This window comes from Mirounga leonina, unplaced genomic scaffold (assembly GCF_011800145.1).
Source record: "Mirounga leonina isolate KUSES-001 unplaced genomic scaffold, KU_Mleo_1.0 Mir_94, whole genome shotgun sequence".
In the NCBI taxonomy this organism is placed as follows: Eukaryota; Metazoa; Chordata; class Mammalia; order Carnivora; family Phocidae; genus Mirounga; species Mirounga leonina.
In genome coordinates this window covers 54,413,854-54,433,758 of record NW_023270855.1, presented here as the reverse complement: position 1 = coordinate 54,433,758, position 19,905 = coordinate 54,413,854, and the positions used below count along the sequence as shown (strand labels likewise).

Genomic DNA, 19,905 nt, shown 5'->3' with positions numbered 1-19,905 from the left:
AGATGCTGAGTGTCATCAGCCAGCAGGTTAACGCAAATCAAAACCTAATGATTTAGGTTTAGGGATTCAGATTTGGGTTTAGGGATACTAGTTCACATCCACTAGGATGGCTAGAATGAAAAGGACAGGAAGTGAAGGTGAGGATGTGGAGAGGCTTTGGGACCCATGCGCTGCTGGTGGGAAGGTAAAATGGTGCAGTTCCTCTGGCAAAAAGTACAGCAGTTCCTCAAAAAATGAAACCTAGAATTACCATATGATCCAGCAATTCCACTCCTATGGATGTGCCCCAAAGAAGTGAAAACATCTATGCACACAAAAACCTGTACACAAAATCACTAATAGCAGAAAACAATGCCTCAACTGACAAACAGATCAACAAAACGTGGTCCATCTGTAGGATGAAATATATCCAGCCATAAAGAGGAATGAAATACTGATGCGTGCTACAACGCACATGAATTTTGAAGACGTTATGCTAAATAAAAGATGCCAGTCAGAAGAGGCCACATACCGTACGGTTCCATTTATACGAAAGGTTCAGAACAGGCAAATCTATCGCTAAAAGGTAGATTAGTGGTTGTGAGGAACTAGAGGGAGGGAAGATGAGGAGTGACTGCTAACGGGGACAGTTTCTTTGTGGGTGAGGGAATGTTCTGGAATTAGTGGTGATGGTTGCCCAACTCCGAATATGCTAAAAACCAATGGAATGTACACTTTCAATGGATGAATTATATGGCATGTGAATTATATCTCCATAAAGCTGTTTTTTAAACAAGAGAGCTACGACCACACAAGCCCCTGAGAAAAGCAGGCGGAGACAAGCGGCCGTGCGGAGCGCGGGCCGGAACGCAGGGCACCGCGGACAGCTGGCTGCCGGTACGCCTTACAAAGCCAAACACTGCCGCTCCGCGCGCCCGGCGACCCCACACCAACGGGGATCATTACGCACGTGAACTGAAAACTTATGTTCACACAAAAACGGGCATGGGGATGTTTACGGCAACTTTATTCATAATCACCCAGAACTGGAAACAACTGCGATGTCCTTGACACCACAAACGGGTAAACGAAGCGCAGCGCAGCCACGTGACAAAGAGGAACGAGCCCCACGTTCAGGCAACGACACGGATGATCTCCAGCACATTCTGTATAGACAAAGGGCTGCACGCTGTGTGGTTCCATTTCTATGACAATCTGGAAGAGGCCAAACTACAGGGATGGGAAACAGATGAGTGCTTACAAGGGACGAGGGGGGAAGGGGACTGACGTCAAAGGGACAGCGGGAGGGGGTTGGGGGGAGGCTAGAACTGCTCTGCACACTGTTGTGGCGGATGCATGACCGCATGTCAAAACCCAGAGTGAATTTCACTGAAAACAAACAAACCAAAACAATAATAATAATAACCAGACGGGCAGGAGGAGGGGTCCAAGATGGAATGTAGACCGTGACGAATGAATCTAACCATACTACACATGTAGACATAACCACACCGACAAGATGGAGGGACAGAGCTGTCATATATGACCTAGTGAAGAAGCCGTGTTTCAGCCCAAAGATACCAGAAGGCCCAAGACCAAAAAAAAACTACACGCAGTCACTGCACCCCAGCTGGTAAATTTATTTCTCCCAGCAGTACTGGTCAGCAATTCAGAAACTTACTTTCCCAGTCCTCTGGAGTTCAACAATAAGCAAATATATTATAGATAGTGAGGGTCAGGTTTCTCTCCCCTCAGAGAAATTTAAACTAAGCAATGGAGGGAGGAACGCTAGAAAAGGCTTGTTGGTGCAGGCATTGGTATGAGCTGATGGTTACTGTGATGTGCGTGCCGACAAGACGGACACAGAAGTAACACGCAGGCGGAGGCAGTGAGCACAGGTGACCCTTGACCAGGGCAGGGCTTAGGGCCACCGATCTCCCCGCAGCTCCCCCAGCAGTCAAAAATCTGCATATAAACTTCTGACTCCCCCCCAAAATTTAATGACTAATAGCCTACTGTTGACCAATGTTATAGTATCATATACTGTGTTCTTTAACAATAAAGTAAGCTAGAGAAAAGAAAACATTATTTTAAAAAATCATAAGGAAGAAAAAATACATTTACGGTCCTGAACAGTGTTTATCCAAAAAAAACCCCACATCTAAGTGGACCCACACGGTTCAAACGTGTTCAAGGGTCAACTGGATATGTGCATATATTCCCCAGGTCTGTCACAGGAGAGGCCCAAACGCAGTGATGCCCCAGGAGCAAAAGCACACTTCACTCCCAGACCTGGCTTTCACGTCCCACTCTTTAATAACAGGGAGCAGGGCCCCTGTAGACGTGGCCGATTCTAGGGCTGGGGCAGGGAAACCCAAGACAAACCTGAGCACCCTGTGGTGCCTGAAAGTGAGGAAAGGACCCCCCAAACCACGGGAATGTACCAAAAAGGCACAGGGCCCCCCCCCCCGAGGGAGGTCCCATTGGCCAGAGTGAGAACAGTTTGAAAATAATGGACTGGGTTATAATCCAAAGAAAAGAACCAAATATCCATGAATCCATATTGATATAAATAAATGAGTGAATGAGTACATAGATGGGGGAGAAAGGACACTTCCTCATGGAAAAATTCCAATGAATAATGAAAGAAATGAAAGAAACAGATCGGCACAGAATACCACTGATGGACTGCTAAAACTAGCAGATGAAACTTTAAAAAGAAACAGGTTAACTGCGTACTTTCAAAGTATCTCCTCCAAATAGATACTAGTTACCATGGTGGTTTGAACAATACCACCAGGATGTGGAGCTTAATTTCTCTCCGCTTGAGTGTGGGCTGGACTTGACTCGCTTCTAATAACTAGCAGAGTATGGAAAAAATAGTAACTACAGCAGGGAAGCCTGACAGCACCTTAACAAAGGGATTGAGGTTAACATCCCCAGTAATAAGTCAAGTTAATATCAGGTCCTCCCTGGTACGATATAATGGCGGGGGGGTGCTCTTCACCTCTCTGGTCTTCTTACCAAAATCTGCAACCCCATGCAATCATAAGAAAACACCAAACAAACCCAATTTGAGGGGCATTCTTCAAACTGCATGGCTAGAGTATTTTTAAAACGTCAAGGTCAGAAAAGACAAGGAAAAGCAGAGAAACCATCACAGACTGAAGGAGGCAAAAGAGACATGATGCTAAATGCACTGTAGGATCCTGAAGTAGATCCCAGAACAGAAAAAGAACACTAGAAAACAGGGAAATCCCAAGTCTGTTAATAAAGTCTACCAATCCAAATTAATACCGTGTGCCACAGCCATGGGAAAGATAAACATTAGGGAAGCGGGGTGTGGAGAACATGAGGACTCTACAATCTCTGAACTCTTCTGTGTTTCTAAAATTATTTCAAAATTAAAAGTTACAAAAAAAAAAAAAAAATCCTGGACCATGAGACAGTCCGTACTCGGCTGCTAGTGAAAGACCTTTATGTACGTCTGGAGCAACCTGAGTTTGTGAATTTACTCCTTTCTTTGAATGTGAATTTCATGGAATCTAAATATAGGTCAAGTCTTCCTGATAAAATTTTGTGTCCAAATTGACATGATTCAGTACGTGTAATACACATACCAAATTTCCAAGACTTAGTATGAAAAAAGAATACAAAATATCTCAGGAATTCAAAAATACTGATTAATGTTGAGATGATAATGTTTTAGATATACTGGGTTAAGTAACATAATTACAACTGATTTCACCTGTTTCTTTTTTGACCTTTTTAATGTGGCTACTAAAAACACTTTAATTACATAGGGGGCTTATATATTTCTACTGGACAGCCACTGTGTGAAATGTAATTCACACACTGAAACAAGAAGGGCTTCTTGGGGCGCCTGGGTGGCTCGGTCAGTTAAGCGCCTGCCTTCGGCTCAGGCCATGATCCTGGAGTTGGGATGGAGTCCTGAATTGGGCTCCCTGCTCAGCAGGAAGCCTGCTTCTCCCTCTGACCCTCCCCCCTCTCATGCTCTCTCTGTGTCATTCTCTCTCAAATAAATAAATAAATAAAATCTTTAAAAAAAAAGAGAGAGAGAGAGAAGGGCTTCAAATGCATCTGGCCACGTCCAAGACAACATGCAGATATAAAGGGAGCATTTCAGCAAAACTCTGCTACTTGATTGGTCCTAGGACACCCAGGAACCAATTTACCTGTCCTAAACACACTGCCTTGTCCTGGGGCAGCCCGAGCATGCTCTCCCAGGCCACTCCCAGTGCTCTAGAGTTCACTTTCCACAGGAATAAATCAGCCACAGCTCATACAGGCTTCTGGGTCAACATGGGGTTAGAGGGTAACCGTCTGGATCCCCCTAGATGATGACCTTGAGCTCCCAACTTGGGGATGTTCACGTTGTCCGTTCTTTCTGCCAAATAACATGCTTTGCTGTCAGCATTTAAAGACAGGGACCAGGGCGCCTGGGTGGCTCAGATGGTTAAGCGTCTGCCTTCGGCTCAGGTCATGATCCCAGGGTCCTGGGATCGAGTCCCGCATCGGGCTCTCTGCTAGGCGGGGAGCCTGCTTCTCCCTCTGCCTCTGCCTCTCTCTCTCTCTCTCTCTCATGAATAAATAAATAAAACATTAAAAAAAAAAAAATAAAGACAGGGACCTAGCCAGAATTCATACAAAACTCTTACTTTCATACAAAACTCTTACAACTCAACAACAAAAAGACATTAAAAGATGGGCAAAAGACTTGAATACATCTTTCTTCAAAGATCTGCAACTGGCCAACCAGCACACGAAAAGATGCCTGGCCTTATTGGTCACTCTGGAAAATGCAATTCAAAACCACAATGAGATACCACTTCACCCTTCACACCCGCTAGGATGGCCATGACTGGAAAACCTATTAAGTTAACAAAGGAAGGAAGCGCTGGCAAGGACGCAGAGAAAACTGGAACCAAAGCAAAATGATGCAGCAACTGTGGGGAGCAGTTTGGTGGTCCCTTAAAACGTTAAACACTGGCGCACCCGGCTGGCTCAGCTGGAAGAGCGTGCGACTCTTCATCTCAGGGTCGTGAGTTCAAGCCCCACGTCGGGCATGGAAATGACTTAAAAAAAGAGAAAAAGAAAAAGCTAAAGAGAAATACCATATGACCCAGCGACTCCACTAGGTATCTACCCAAAGGAATGGAAAACTGGTGTTCAAACAAGCACACGCACATACGTGCTCGTGACAGCAGACAACTGACAACAGCCAAAAACTGCCCACAGCTCACATGTCCATCGGCAGATGAGTGGGGAGACAAAGGGGGACATGGCCACACTGCGGAATGTTATTCAGCCATGAACAAGACCGGCGTTCCGATACAAGTTACAGTACCTGTTCCAGCAAGTGGAAGGAGCCAGACACCAAAGGTCACGTGAGGAGCAACTGCTCACTGGGGACAGGCTTCCCTTGTGGGCTGAAGAAAATATGCTGGAACTAGATACAGGTGGTGGTTGTATAACGTTGTGAATGCACTAAAACGCCACTGAATTGTTCATTTGAAACTGCTTACTTTTCTGTTCTACGGATTTCACCTCAGTTTTAAAAAAGGGGGGGTGCTTGTCGTGTCACAAGGCTTCTTGACGCACCCAGCTGCCCCTCCAGAATCTGTCTGGTCTGTCCATTTAGTCACTCAGTCCACAAACATTTACCCAGTGCCATCTCTGTGCTGCAGGCCAGCACAGAGCAGAGAGCATGACTGATGGGGCGCTGCCCTCGAGAGCTTACATTCTAGTGGGAGAGACAGACCTGAGACCAACAAACACATAACCATTTAAGTACCACGGAAAAACAAAAGAAAAATGAAGGCCAAACTCAGAGAGTAAGATGAGAGCAGACCGCTCTGGGCTCTCCCCCATCCTAGCTGTGGAATCTTGGGCAGGTTAACTTCCCTCATCTTTCATTTTCCCACCTGTAAAACGGGACCTACCCCTTTGAAGGGCCGTGTGAGGATCATGGGAGCTACACAGCCCCTGGCCTAGGTTATCATTAAATACTTTTTTCCTAAGTATAAAATGATCTGAGGTGTAGCAATATTAAAAAAAACAAAAATCACATGATCATCTCAATAAATGCAGAAAGAGCATTGGACACAATTCAACACCCTTCTGTGATTTAAAAAAAAAAAAAAAAAAACACTCTTGGAGGCGCCTGGGTGGCTCAGTCGTTGAGCGTCTGCCTTCGGCTCAGGTCATGATCCCAGGGTACTGGGATCGAGCCCCGCATCGGGCTCCCTGCTCAGCGGGGAGCCTGCTTCTCCCTCTCCCACTCCCTCTGCTTGTGTTCCCTCTCTCGCTGTGTCTCTCTCTGTCAAATAAATAAATAAAATCTTAAAAAAAAAACAAAAAACACTCAGCAAACTAGAAACAGAAAGAAACTACCTCAACATAATAAAAGCCACATATGGAAAACCCACAGCCAACATCACACTCAATGGTGAAAGACTGAGCCCTCTTTCTCTAAGATCAGCAACAAGGCCGGAATGCCTCTCACCACTTCTATGTAAAACAGCGCTGCAAGTCGGGGCCAGAGCGCTAGGCAAGAAAAAGAAAAGAAAAGAGGCATCTAAATTGGAAAGGAAAAAGTAAAATTATCTGTTAGCAGATGATAACCTCTTATACGTAGAAAATTTTAAGACGCCACACACACACACACACACACACGCACGCACAGACGGTTAGAACTAATAAATAAAATAGCAAAGTTATGGGATACAAAATCAACACAAAAAACCAACTGCATTTCTATACACTAACAATGAACAAAGTGAAAACAAATTAAGAAAACAAATCTACTTACAATAGCATCAAAAAGAATAAAATACTTAGGAATTAACCAGGAAGGTAAAAGAATTATACAATAAAAACCACAAAACACTGCTGAAAGAAATTAAAGAGCACATAAATGGAAAGATATCCATGTTCGTGGACTGGAAGACTTCATGTTGTTAAAATTTCAATACTGATGAGGGATAGAAGCAGAAAAATGTTCACCTTTAGTCCAGAAGGCTGACCTATAATAGTTCTGATAGGGATCAGATATGTGCTGGTTGCTACGTTCTTAAAGGGTCTCATGACTGCCTATACATCTCACCGATAGTTAATGTCGAACTGAGTGATAAGCGCCAGAGAAATCTTGCGAAAGCAGGTTTACGAGCAGAAATTTGAAGAAAACACTTATGATCTAATACGCCTTGCACGTCCCTTCCCCCTTGAGCACTAAGCACATAACCACCAGCTTCATACAGAAGTGTGGCTCTTGCTGCCCACGGGTCCTGTCCCTGTATAAACTTACTAAGTTGCACCATACAGCGTCTCAAGAATTCTTTCTTGGCCACTGCACTTGACGACCTCGCAAGAGTACAGCTGTGGTGGAAAACAGCATGGTGGTTCCTCAAAATATTAAAAATAGATTTACTTTATGTTCCAGTAATTGCACTTCCGGATATATAACCAAAAGAAGGGAAAGCAGGATCTCAAAGAGGTATTTCTATACTCACGTTCCTAACAGCAGTATTCATAGTAGCTAAAATGTGGAAGCAACCCAAGTAGCTATAGATAGATACATGGAAAAGCCAAATGTGGTGGGTACATCTGCACAATAGAATACTATTCACCTTTTAAAAACAAGGCACTGACACACGCAACAACATGGATGAGCCCTGAGGACACGATGCGCAGTGAAGAGTGCCAACTAACAAAGGGCCTGGATTGTACAATTCCACGTGTGCGAGCTACCTACAGTAAGCAAGTTCAGAGAAACAGAAAGTAGAACAGAGGTTACCAAGGACAGGGGGAGGGGAGGTTATTCTTTCACTGGTTTGGTTTTATTTGGGATGATCAAAAGCTCTGGAAATAGCAGTGATGGTTGCACGGTATTGTACATGTGCTCGAGGGCGCTGAATGGTACACTTAAAAATGGCTAAAATGACAAATATTGTATCACAGACACACATGAACACCCACATGCCACAAACCAGAAAAGGCAAAATCAATAAAATGGACTTCATCAAAATCAAGAACTTCTGTTCTTTGCAAGACACTGCCGACAGACTGAGGAGACAAGCCATCAAATGAAAGTATCTAAAGGACTGACATCCAGAAATACAAAGAAATCTCACAAATTCGGTAAGAAAACAGACAACTCAACTTTTAGAAAATGACAGACACTTTGAACAGACACCTCATTAGAGAGAATGACAAATAAGCATATGAAAACATGCTCAACCATGCTCAACGTCATTAGGGAAAAGTCCAGAACCAGATGGTTTCACTGGTAAACTCTACCAAACATTCAAAGAATTAATACCAATTCTACTCAAACTCTTCTGAAAACAGAAGAGGAGGGAATAAATACTTCTTAACATATTCTATGAAGCCAGCATTACTCCGATACTGAAGACAAAGATACCACAAGAAAACAACAGACCAATATTCCCTGCAAATAAAAAATCCCAAAGAAATACTAGCATCCAATATCACACTTAAAAGATTATACACCTGAAACTAATGAGGTACTGTAAGTTGTCTAATTGAATTTAAATAAAGAAAGGTTATACATAACCGCTATCTATCCCAGGAATGCAAGGGTGGTTCAATGTAAGAAAACCAATTAAAACATAATACGGCACATTAATAAAACAAAGGAAAAACACCCACATGATTATCTCAATGGAGGGAGAAAAAGTATTTGAAAAAATGTAAGGCCCTTTCATGATGAAAACACTCAAAAAGCTAGGAATAGAAGGGGGCTTCTTTTTTTTTTTAAGATTTTATTTATTTGCGAGAGAGAGAATGAGAGACAGAGAGCATGACAGGGAGGAGGGTCAGAGGGAGAAGCAGACTCCCCGCCGAGCAGGGAGCCCGATGTGGGACTCGATCCCGGGACTCCAGGATCATGACCTGAGCCGAAGGCAGTCGCTTAACCGACTGAGCCACCCAGGCGCCCTAGAAGGGGGCTTCTTTAACTTGGAAAGCGCATTGCTGAAAAACCCACCACGAACACGACACTCAATGGCAAAACACTGAAAACTCAGCCTTAAGCTTTATTTATTTTTTTAAAAGATCTTATTTATTTGACAGAGAGAGAGAGAGAGAGCACAGGTAGGCAGAGCGGCAGGCAGAGGGAGAAGCAGGCTTTCTGCTGAGCAGGGAGCCCAATGTGGGGCTCGATCCCAGGACCCCAGGATCACGACCTGAGCCGAAGGCAGGCGGCTTAACCGACTGAGCCACCCAGGGGCCCCTAGCCTTAAACTTTAAAACTTGAGATCAGGAACAAGATAAGGATGGACCACTTTCACCATTACTATTCAACACCGTAATGGAAGTCCCAGACAGAGCAATGAGGCAAGAGGAAGGGAAAAAAGGGAGGTGGGCATCCAAATTGGAAAGGAAGAAGTAAAATTATCTCCACTTGCTGATGGTATCTTACGTGTAGAAAATCCCAAAGAAGTCACAAAAAAATAAACAGATTCAGTAAAGTTGCAGGGTATAAAATCAGCACACAAAAATCAGTTGTGTTTCTATACACCATCAATGAACAATCCAAAAAGAAAATTATGAAAATAATTCCACTTATAATAGCATGCAAAAGAATAAAATACCTAGGAATAAATTTAAATAAGAAGGCAAAAGACTTGTATACTAAAAAGTATAAAAGACTGCTGACAGAAATTAATTAAAGAAAACCTAATTAAATGGAAAGACATTCCATGTTCCTGGACTGGAAGACTTAATAACATTAAAAGAGTAATGTCTCCCAAGTGATTTACAGATTCAAGGCAATCCCCATCAAAATTCTAGTGGTCTTTTTTTGCAAAAATGGAAAGTCAAACATCAAACTCATATGGAATCGAAGAGGCCCCAAATAACCAAAACCACATTAAAAAATAAACAAAACCCCCACAAAATCGGAGTGCTGTCATTTCCTAATTTCAAAACTTCCTATAAAATTACAATCGGGGGGTGCCAGGGTGGCTCAGTTGGTGGGTAAGCGTCTGCCTTCCACTCAGGTCATGAGCTCAGAGTCCTGGGATCGAGCCCCAAGTTGGGCTCTCTGCTCAGTGGGGAACCTGCTTCTCCCTCTCCCTCTGCCTGCCCCTCCCCCTGCTTGTGTTCTCTCTCAAATAAATAAAATCTTTTTTAAAAAGTTACAACAATCAGGGGCGCCTGGGTGGCTCAATTGGTTAAGTGTCTGTCTTTGGCTCAGGTCATGATCCCAGGGTACTGGGATTGAGCCCCGCATTGGGCTCCCTGCTCAGCAGGGAGTCTGCTTCTCCCTCCCCCTCTGCCCCACCCCAGATTGTGCGTGTGCGTGTGTGCTCTCTCTCTCTCCCAAATAAATAAATCGTTAAAAAAATTTACAACAGTCAAAACTAGTATAATGTCATGAAGACCAATGGAATAGAACTGAGAGTCCAGAAATAAGCCCAAACATCTACGGCCATCTGATTTTCAGCAAGGATGCTAAAACAACTCAACGGGGAAAGATTAGTCTCTTAAAGAAATGGTGCTGGGGCAAATGAATAATAACATGCAAAAGAATGAACTGGACCCTACCTCATGGCATATATCGAAATTAACTCAAAATGGATGAACTATCTAAATATAAAATGTAAAACTATGAAAGTAAAGTAAACAGGGATAAACCTTCGCAACTTCAGATGTGGCAATGGAGTCTGAGATTTTATACTCTAAGTGTGAGCAACAAACAAAAATAGATAAACTGAACTTCATAAAAATCAAAAACTTTTATACATGAAAGGACGTTATCAGAATATAATGAAACAATCTATGGGATGGGAGAAAGTATTTGTCAAGTCACACATCTGGTAAGGGTTTACTATCTGGGATATAGGAAGAACTCTTATAACTCAACAACAAAAAGACAAACAATTGAATTAAAAAACGGACAAAGGACGTATGTAGTCGTTTCTCCAAATAGGACATACAAATGGCCAATAAGCACGTGAGATGTTCAATATCATAGGTCTTTAAGGAAATGCAAATCAAAATCTCAATGAGATACCATTTCATACCCACTAGAAAGGCCATAATAAAAAAAAAAAATTAACGGAAAATAACAAGCATCGAGGCGTTTTCACACAGCTGGTGGGAATATAAAACGGGGCAGCCGGGGGAGCAAACAGTGCAGCAGTTCCTCATCAAGATTAAAGACAGAATTACCACATGACCCAGCAATTCCACTCCTAGGTACACACCCAAAAGAAATCGAAACCGACTCCAACATGAACACGGACAAGGATGTCCACAGCAGCACGATGGGTAGTAGCGAATAAGTGGAAACGGCCCAAACGTCCACCGACAGATGAACGAATAAACAAATTATAGCCTAGTTCATCTTCACCGTTCACACATTCCGTATTTGTGAATTTGGCTACTCACTAAAATTTATTTATAAACCGACAGTCAACACTGTGACTCTCACATTCACTCACAGACACGCACGGAGGGGTGAAAACTCTGAGCCTCCCGGGTTGCTCCCAGCTGACTCCAAACAAGGTGACGCTCTGCGTTCCTGTCTCAGCTCTCGGGCTGTAAACAAGTGTCCTTCTTGTGGTATATCCAGGGCCATGGCTTTCACATTCCTGTGCTTTTTGCGGGTGATTTTATGGTCTGAAAGGCACCCCAGGCACGATGCTGAGGTGCTGTCGAGGCCTAAACCCAGGCCGGCTGGGAGGTGCCTTACAGAGAAAATACATTTGTCAGACAAGCTGGGTTCCGGCAGTTGGCGTGAGCTCAGCGTTAATGAAGCCACAGTGTACATTCAACAAGGTGTCTGTAGACGGAAACACCCAGAACACATGGCTACAGACCCATCAGTCCATGAACTGCATGTGACCAGAGGCTCCCGGGAGCCCAGCCCTTGTTCCCCTCCCCTGACAACAGTGGCTCAGCTTCACTAATTCAGTGTTGGCGGGGACGTTACAGAACCTAACTCCTGAGGATAAGGAGAACGTTACCCGGTCATAAAAAGACACGGAGCACCGACACCGCTGCAAACATGAAGGAACCTTGCAACCACGACACTGAGCGAAAGAAGCCAGATGCAGGACACAATTGTACCACTCCTTTCACAGGAAATGTCCGGAATAGGCAAACCCACAGAAGAGAAAGCAGATGAGAGGTTACCAGAAGATGGGGCTGGGGACAATGGGGAGATGAAAAGTTCTGACTTGAAAATGGTTAACTGCATGTAAATTTCACCTCGCTCAAAAAAGATTTTTTTGACAACTGTGGTACCCGAGAAAAACATTTGGGCTTTGTTCCTGGTTCCTGGCACAGATCTCCAAAACCCCTGGAGTGGCCTGAGTGACAGGGGCATCTTTGGTTGTCACGAGACAACCCTTGATGGGGCCCTAGACAGGGGTGGCTGGCTGGGGCTGGTTGCCAGAAAGACCAAGCCTTGATGAGAAGCTTGGATCTCCCAGCCCCACCTCCCAAACTCCAGAGACGGGTGAGGGGCTGAAGGCTGAGTCAGTCACCAACCGCCAGTGATTTTAATCAGTCATGCCTACGTATTAAACCTCCATAAAACCCCTAAACAATGGGGTCTGGAGAACACCAGGCTGGTGAACACAGGAGGTGCTAGGGGGGCGGTGTGCCCCGGGAGGGCATGGAAGCTCCAGACCCCCACCCTGTACACGTCTTCCGGCTGGCTGTTCCTGAATGGTATCCCTCATAATAAAGTGGCAACAGTAAGTAAAATGTTTATCAGAGTTTTCTGAGCTGTTCTAGCAAATTATGTAACCTGTGAAGGGGGTCGTGGGAACTCGTCCATTAGAAGCCGGGGCTCGCAACTGGCACTGGAAGTGGGGGCAGTCCTCTGGGGCCGCGTCCTTAACCTGTGGGGCCTGTAGTAGTTCCCAGTAGACAGTGTCCAAATTGAATCTAACTGCAGGGCACCCAACCGAGCCTGCAGGGTCGGAGCTGGAGAAGTGTTCTTAGAAAGGACACCTCTCGTTTGGGGTCAGAAGTGGTCTTAGTACAAATGCTCAACAATGCACATATATTACTTTTGTAGTAAGACAAAGCTCCCCCCTCTCCACTCCATTTTTTTTTTCCTTCGGGGAGAGGAGTGCTTTATCTGTCAAACAGAATGTGGCCTCACATAAGTACTACGGCCAAACAACACGGAAGCAGGATTCCTTCAGTTCACAGACACCGCCGTATTCAGGGTCAAGAGTGGCTAAAAACCCCTCAGGCTGACACAAGAAAATGTCCTATGCTTGAGAAAATGCCTGTTTTTGCTGTGAGCAGAGACCCTCCCCACTCACCAGAAAAGCCAAACGTCGTCTTTCTTCATCTCTGGAATGCTCACCTCCTCTGGGCCTGTGGAGGCTGCTTTCTAAGCTCACCTTTCTTCTGCAGATTAACCAACAGGAGAGGACTCACCTCAACAGCAACAGTAACAACACACTCTTACCAAATGCTGGTACCTGCTGGGCACTGGGCCAAGCGCTTTGCCTTTCTTTTTTTTTTAAGATTTTATTTATTTATTTGACAGAGACACAGCAAGAGAGGGAACACAAGCAGGGGGAGCGGCAGGCAGAGGGAGAAGCAGTCTTCCTGCTGAGCAGGGAGCCCAATGTGGGGCTCAATCCCAGGACCCTGGGATCATGACGCGAGCCGAAGGCAGACATTTAACGACTGAGCCACCCAGGCGTCCCACGCTTTGCCTTTCATCTCTCTGAATCTTCCTACCGGCCTTGAAAGGCAGGCACAACTAGGAGCCGCATCGTGTGGACAGAGAAAACTGAGGCCCAGGGAAGTAAGCTGTCTACTCACTTCCCCCTTCGCTTACTATCTCAAAGATCAACTCACCTAGAGCTGCAGAGTAACCAAATGCAGCCCTTGCCTACGTCAGGGTGGAAAAGCCATCAGCAGATCCACTCGCAATGACCCTATTCAAGCAGTACTCCAAGCCTGTAGAAGCTCCTTCTGTGGTGAACTCGTGCTTACTTCCCCACAACTGTCTGATCTCTACAAACCTTTGAAAGCAGGGACCCACATTCAGACAACTGCAACACACAATGCCTAAAACACTCTCCCTGTCACCCAGATGTAAGCAAACACCAGGATTTGTGAGCAGCGGACGCCGTGGGTCATCTTGTCTCGGGTATTTAGGCAACAGGTGTACGCACACAGTCACAGGCTCTGCTGGCCCAAATCCCAGCTCTGGCCGTGCCTGCGTGGCCTTCACCAAGTGACTGGGTAACCAGGAGCTCCTTCATCCCCAGCCTGGGGAGATCACCTTCCTCCAGGCCTCGTCTGGAGGCTCAGTAGGTAGCTACTTAGCAGAGCACCTGGCCCGGTGCGCACACCGCACAGGACCTGTGACAGGACTTGTATCCCAGGCCCCTCCCACAGTGGGCCTCGCTTCCTGAGTTCTCCCAGTTCAGGGCCGCCCCCTAGAGCTCTAGGGGCAAAACCACCTCCAGGAACAGAGGTAGCCAGCATGGGTCCTGAGCAAGAACATGCGGCAGTTCTGAGAACAGGCTCACAGGGGCACTCCTGCCCCAGGCACACGAGCCTTGGCAGGAATGGGTCAGACAAGTCTATGCCTAGGAACGGGACCTTCCTTTTCTTTTTTTTTAACAGAAAAAACAGCCACACACCAACCGGTTTCAAATGAAAACACAAGCCAAAATTTCAAAAACCTACAATACCTAAAAATGAAAGAATCGTAGTTAAGTAAATTCTGCCTCGAGAAACCAGATTCGAATAAAAACTCTTTAAATTGAACCAGAAGCCACCCTGGATGGCTGGACACACAGGGGCAGTGAGCTGCACACGTGCGCCCTCTAAAGGGGGCACCCGGAGAAGTGGTGGCATGCTGGGGCCTGGAAGAGGAGCTGGGACTAGAGGCTCAAGGAGCCCAGGGTCCTGCCCTGCCCTTGTGAGAGAGAAAGAGAGAGAGAGAGAGAGAGAGAGAGACACACACACACCTGCTTACTCCCAATAAGAAAGCCCAAGGATCCTGAAAGAGCACACAAGGATTCAGGACACCCTCAGAGGGGTTCTCTCTGCTTCCTCGATGCCCCAGTGGAAGTGAGGGTGCTGTGCCCAGGAGAGACACATCCTATGGCCAAAGGGTCACCAGGAATTCCCTTTGTTCCCCACCAGGGGCAGGACAGAAGGGTGGAACCTTGGGAACTCAGTATAGGAAGTCCGGATGCAAGGCTCAGGGGAGCAGTACAGGACACGGCAGGCAGATGCAGTGACCCATGGTGGAGACCTTTCCTGGGGCTCCTACGGGGGTGGGCAGGTTGCACCTGCTCCATCTGGGTTTTGTAACACCCGGGGCTTCTGCATGTGGCTGGCCTAGCTCTCCCCCACCGCAAAAGGCTGGGAAGGGGGTGCTGAACAAACAGAACCAACCATGGCCTGCCCCAACATCCTCCAACACGCAGCCGGCCCCACAAAGCCACCTGCCAAGCCAGGGGACTACAAAGGCCAGGCGCTCGATTCTCCCTCCAAGGGCTCCCTGGCTGCCCTCAGATACACGGTCTGACTGAGATTCCATAAACACAGGGTAACAACTCAGCCTGGAGGGACACTCCAGCATGCAGTTCTTACGCAGACCCAAACATAAAAAGGGGGAGGAGCAGCTCTTCTCTGGGACAAGTGTCCTTAATCACTGAAATGATCTGCCGCCGATCCGAGGTGAACCTCACGCAATCCCAAGTAGTGGACGTGCCAGAAGGGAGACAACACTGGGCCATCTTGGCTCTGTGCCAACGCGCTGTGCAAGCTGGAGCAGGAGATACCCTCTTTGGGCTTCAGAGTCCCCAGCAGCCTCGAGGGGCTTGGAGACATGGGGGCCTGGCTCCAGCTTCAAAGCCAGAAAAAATGCTTCTGTGGTGAACAACCCTAAGTGTCCATCGATGGATGAATGGATCAAGAAAATGTGGCCAGTGTGTGTGTGTACGTCCACACACACAGTGCAATACTGTTTGGGCTTTGAATTTGGGACTTGGGAAATCTCAACAGGCCTGGGATTTTTTTTTTTTTTTTTTTTAAGATTTTATTTATTTATCTGAGAGAGAGAGAATGAGAGGGAGGAGGGTCAGAGGGAGAAGCAGACTCCCTGCCGAGCAGGGAGCCCGATGCGGGACTCGATCCCGGGACTCCAGGATCATGACCTGAGCCGAAGGCAGTCGCTTAACCGACTCAGCCACCCAGGCACCCCCAGGCTTGGGATTTTGAAGAAGAAAATCCTTCGTAGATGAACCTAGTGAAATTACACTAAGTGAAATAAGCCAGACAGAGAAAGACAAATACCACATAGTATCACTTATATGTGGAACCTAAAAAAATAAGAAAATCATAGAAACGGAGAGTAGAAAGTAGTTATTAGGAGGTGGGGGAAGTGGAGAGAGGTTGGTAAAAGAGTGCAAATGTTCAGTTGTAAGACGAATAAGGTCTGAGGATCTGTGTAACATGGGGACTACAGCTGATAATACTATCATTAATTGAAATTTGCTAAGAAAGTAGAACTTAAATGTTCTCAAAAAAAAAAAAAGGGTGTGTAAGGTGATGGATGTGTTAGTTAACTCGATGGGGAAAATCCTCTCACAAATGTGTGGATCTGCCAAATCATCACGTGGTGCACTTTTTTTTTTTAAGATTTTTTTATTTATTTATTTGACAGAGAAATAGAGAGCACAAGTAGGCAGAGTGGCAGGCAGAGGGAAAGGGAGAAGCAGGCTCTCTGCTGAGCAGGGAGCCCGATGTGGGGCTCGATCCCAGGACTCTGGGATCATGACCTGAGCCGAAGGCAGCCACTTAACCAACTGAGCCACCCAGGCGCCCCACATGGTGCACTTTAAATGTCTTATAATTTTGTCAATTACACCTCAATGAAGCTAAAAAAAGCTTCTGTCCCCCGTAGTAATCGGTAACCCCAACTGAGCAGTCCTCATGGGCGCCCAGGGGCTCCTGCAGCTCCCAAGGAAGACCGAAAGCGGCCCACGAGCCTGGGCGGGACTTCCAGCAGCAGGCTCTGCAGGCCTGATGAGGGGTGGGGCAGTGAGGGCCGGAGCTGCTGCCTCCCTGTTGAACACTGAGCACCACCCGTCCTCCAGACGGTGAGCCCCTCAGAAGGCTCCATTCGGCTCATGGCCAAGAAGCTGGAACAGGGTCTGGATGGACCCCGAGCCCCCTCCCAGCTGCCAGAGCACCGTGCCTTCTCTGGGGGTACATGAAACCGAGCAGCATCCCCCGCCCGGTGGGAGAGGCCTAGGCAGCGACAACCACTAACAGAGGCTTCAGAAGCCACCACAGGAAAGGTGCCAGCTAAGGCGCAAGCACCAAGCACCCCTGCTTCTTGCCAACGTTTCGAGAGAAAACCTGGAGAGCAGCAAAGGTCCCTGGGCCAGGAGAAAGGGCCAAGAGCCAGCGCCGCTGACGCAGCAAAGCACAGCCTCTGTGCGGGACTTCCTCCCCTGGCCTAAGCCCTAGGCTCCTGGCAGGCCCCTGGGGGGCACCGGGAAGCTGAGCGGGCACCGCACCACTGCCCAGTGGCTGCAAACCCAGCTCCCACCTGGTGTCAGGGACCAGACAGCACACAGGTCTCAGGAAACACGAAAGCCTTGCTGGCCTGGGAGGCCCCAGACTGCTTCTGAACCTCAAAGGAATGAATCTAGTTAACCCAGAGATGAGCTTTAAGTGGCCCCAGGACTCCCACAGCCCCTGCCCCTCAGAACACCGGTGCACATGAATACCGAGAGCTTTCTGCAGACGGACTCGGTCTCCCCAGCCATCAGCAGGCTGCTATCATCCTCCCCCACCACAGGCTGCCCCCAGGGAGCTGGGAGGCCAGCGACACCTGCCCTGAGACTCACCCCCGAATCCGTCCCCCCTCCACAGTCTCTGCCCCCTCCTCCACACTCCTGGAGCAGCGAGGCCTCCCTAGGCGGGACTCTGAAGACTGCCCTGCCGCCCGCTGCAGGGCCCAGCCCCAGCAGGGCAGTGTCTCCCCTGCATCTCCCCCCTCAGCCTTTGCCAAAGAGACATGGAGCCTTTGCCCGCACAAGGGTGACCACTCCCCAGGCCTCTCAAGTCCTGATCCCCCAAAAGCCTCGGGATGACCCACGCTTCTGTGACCTGGGCCCAAGAAGGCCCACAGCCAACTCCCACTGAGTCATACCCGCCGAAGTGGCACTCGGCTCCCAGTGGGTCAGCACACCTGAGCACTGTTCCCCGATGCCCTTGATGCCTGGTGGTGTGTGGAACAGCCGGGGCTAAACAACAGACTCATTAGGCAAGCAGTGGCATCTGCTGGCCTCCCAGGGAGATCTCCTTCCGGAAGGAAGGCAGAGCTGCTTGCAGCCAGGCTAGCCGTGCGTGTGGAAAAGCACACCTCTGAGCCAGGAAACCTCACCATGGCCTCTTGGTGGCGCCTGTGAGAAGCAAAGGCAGGCTGCCAGGAAGCCTTTTTTTTTTAAGTTTACTTTTATTTTTTATTCTTATGCTAATCCCCATACATTACATCATTAGTTTTAGATGTAGTGTTCCATGATTCATTGTTTGTGCATAACACCCAGTGCTCCATGCAGAACGTGCCCTCCTCAATACCCATCACCAGGCTAACCCATCCTCCCACCCCCCTCCCCTCTAGAACCCTCAGTTTGTTTTTCAGAGTCCCATCATCTCTCATGGTTCGTCTACCCCTCCGAATGCCCCCGCTTCATTCTTCCCCTCCTGCTATCTTTTTTTTTTCTTAACATATATTGCATTATTTGTTTCAGAGGTACAGATCTGAGATTCAACAGTCTTGCACAATTCACAGCCAGGAAGGCTCTTTTTTTATCTTAATCACTGAGCTTTAAAAAAAAAAAAAAAGAAGTGCTATGGTCTGAATGTGTCCCCCCCAAATTCCTATGTGGAGTCCTAGCCCCCGGAGGTGACGGAAGGAGGAGGTGGGATCTCAGAAGGTGATTAAGTCCTGGGGGTGGAGCCCTCACGAATGGGATGCTTGTTCTTATAAGAGACCCCACACATCACTGCCTCTTCCTCCACGTGGGGACACAGCAAGAAGTCTGTGACCCGGGAGAGGGCCCTCCCTGACCCAGTGGCCACCCTGATCATGGACTTCCAGCCAATAAATCTCTGTTGTTTATAAGCCACCCAGTCTGTGGTATTTAGTTACAGCAGCCCGGACGGAATAAAACAATATATGTAAATATACATGTTCATTGTGTTTAAAAAACACACATGGAAGAAAATAAAACAAAAGCCCTTATAACCCTACCGCCCAAATTACCCTTTTAACATGTTGATGAACATAACCCCTTTTATCTGTGAATAATATACATAAACTCGTTTTCACTCAACAATTAACCACCCCCCCAGGTCATCGAAGGTTCCGTATAGATGGACCACAAACACATCGAACCACTCGCCTACCATCAGACGTTTACGTAACTTCTGCATCTTGGCCACTGCTCACGGCCGGCGACTAACACCCTAAGACCATCCATGGAATCTGGCCCTGTCGTGGCACGTCACTCCTGACTCAGGGCCCACACACACCTGCAGGGCAACTGAACGGGGATGTGGCCTGGCTGCTCCCCGAGAAGGCCACGTCCACGTGCACTCCCACCCACCGTCCCAGCAGGCCGGTTCCCCAGCCCCTGCCTTCGTGCGCCGGCGCGCTGTAACTCGGATGTCCGCTCCGAGGGACTCCAACACTCCACCCCGCAGGCAGCCCCAGCTCCACCTCCTCTTTTGTGAACGGTGAGTCCTTCTCGCTGCTATTCCAGGATCCTACCTTGTTTTTGAAGTACACCTCGATGGGCATGATGAAGCCAGCGTAACCCGACTCCTCCACTTTGTAAGGGGGCTCCTTGCACACTAAAAAGAAAGGGAAAA

General features: G+C 47.4%; 1 protein-coding gene across 3 annotated transcripts in view; it reads right to left on the bottom strand.

Annotated features, from left to right (window-relative positions):
* Window positions 1-19,905, bottom strand: part of MLLT1 (MLLT1 super elongation complex subunit) — a 66,699-nt gene that overhangs the window by 29,912 nt on the left and 16,882 nt on the right. For all 3 annotated transcript variants that reach the window (XM_034998623.1, XM_034998625.1, XM_034998624.1), the window contains one exon: window positions 19,805-19,887. In XM_034998623.1, the coding sequence (XP_034854514.1) occupies window positions 19,805-19,887 (83 nt within the window). The remainder of the gene's footprint in view (window positions 1-19,804; window positions 19,888-19,905) is intronic.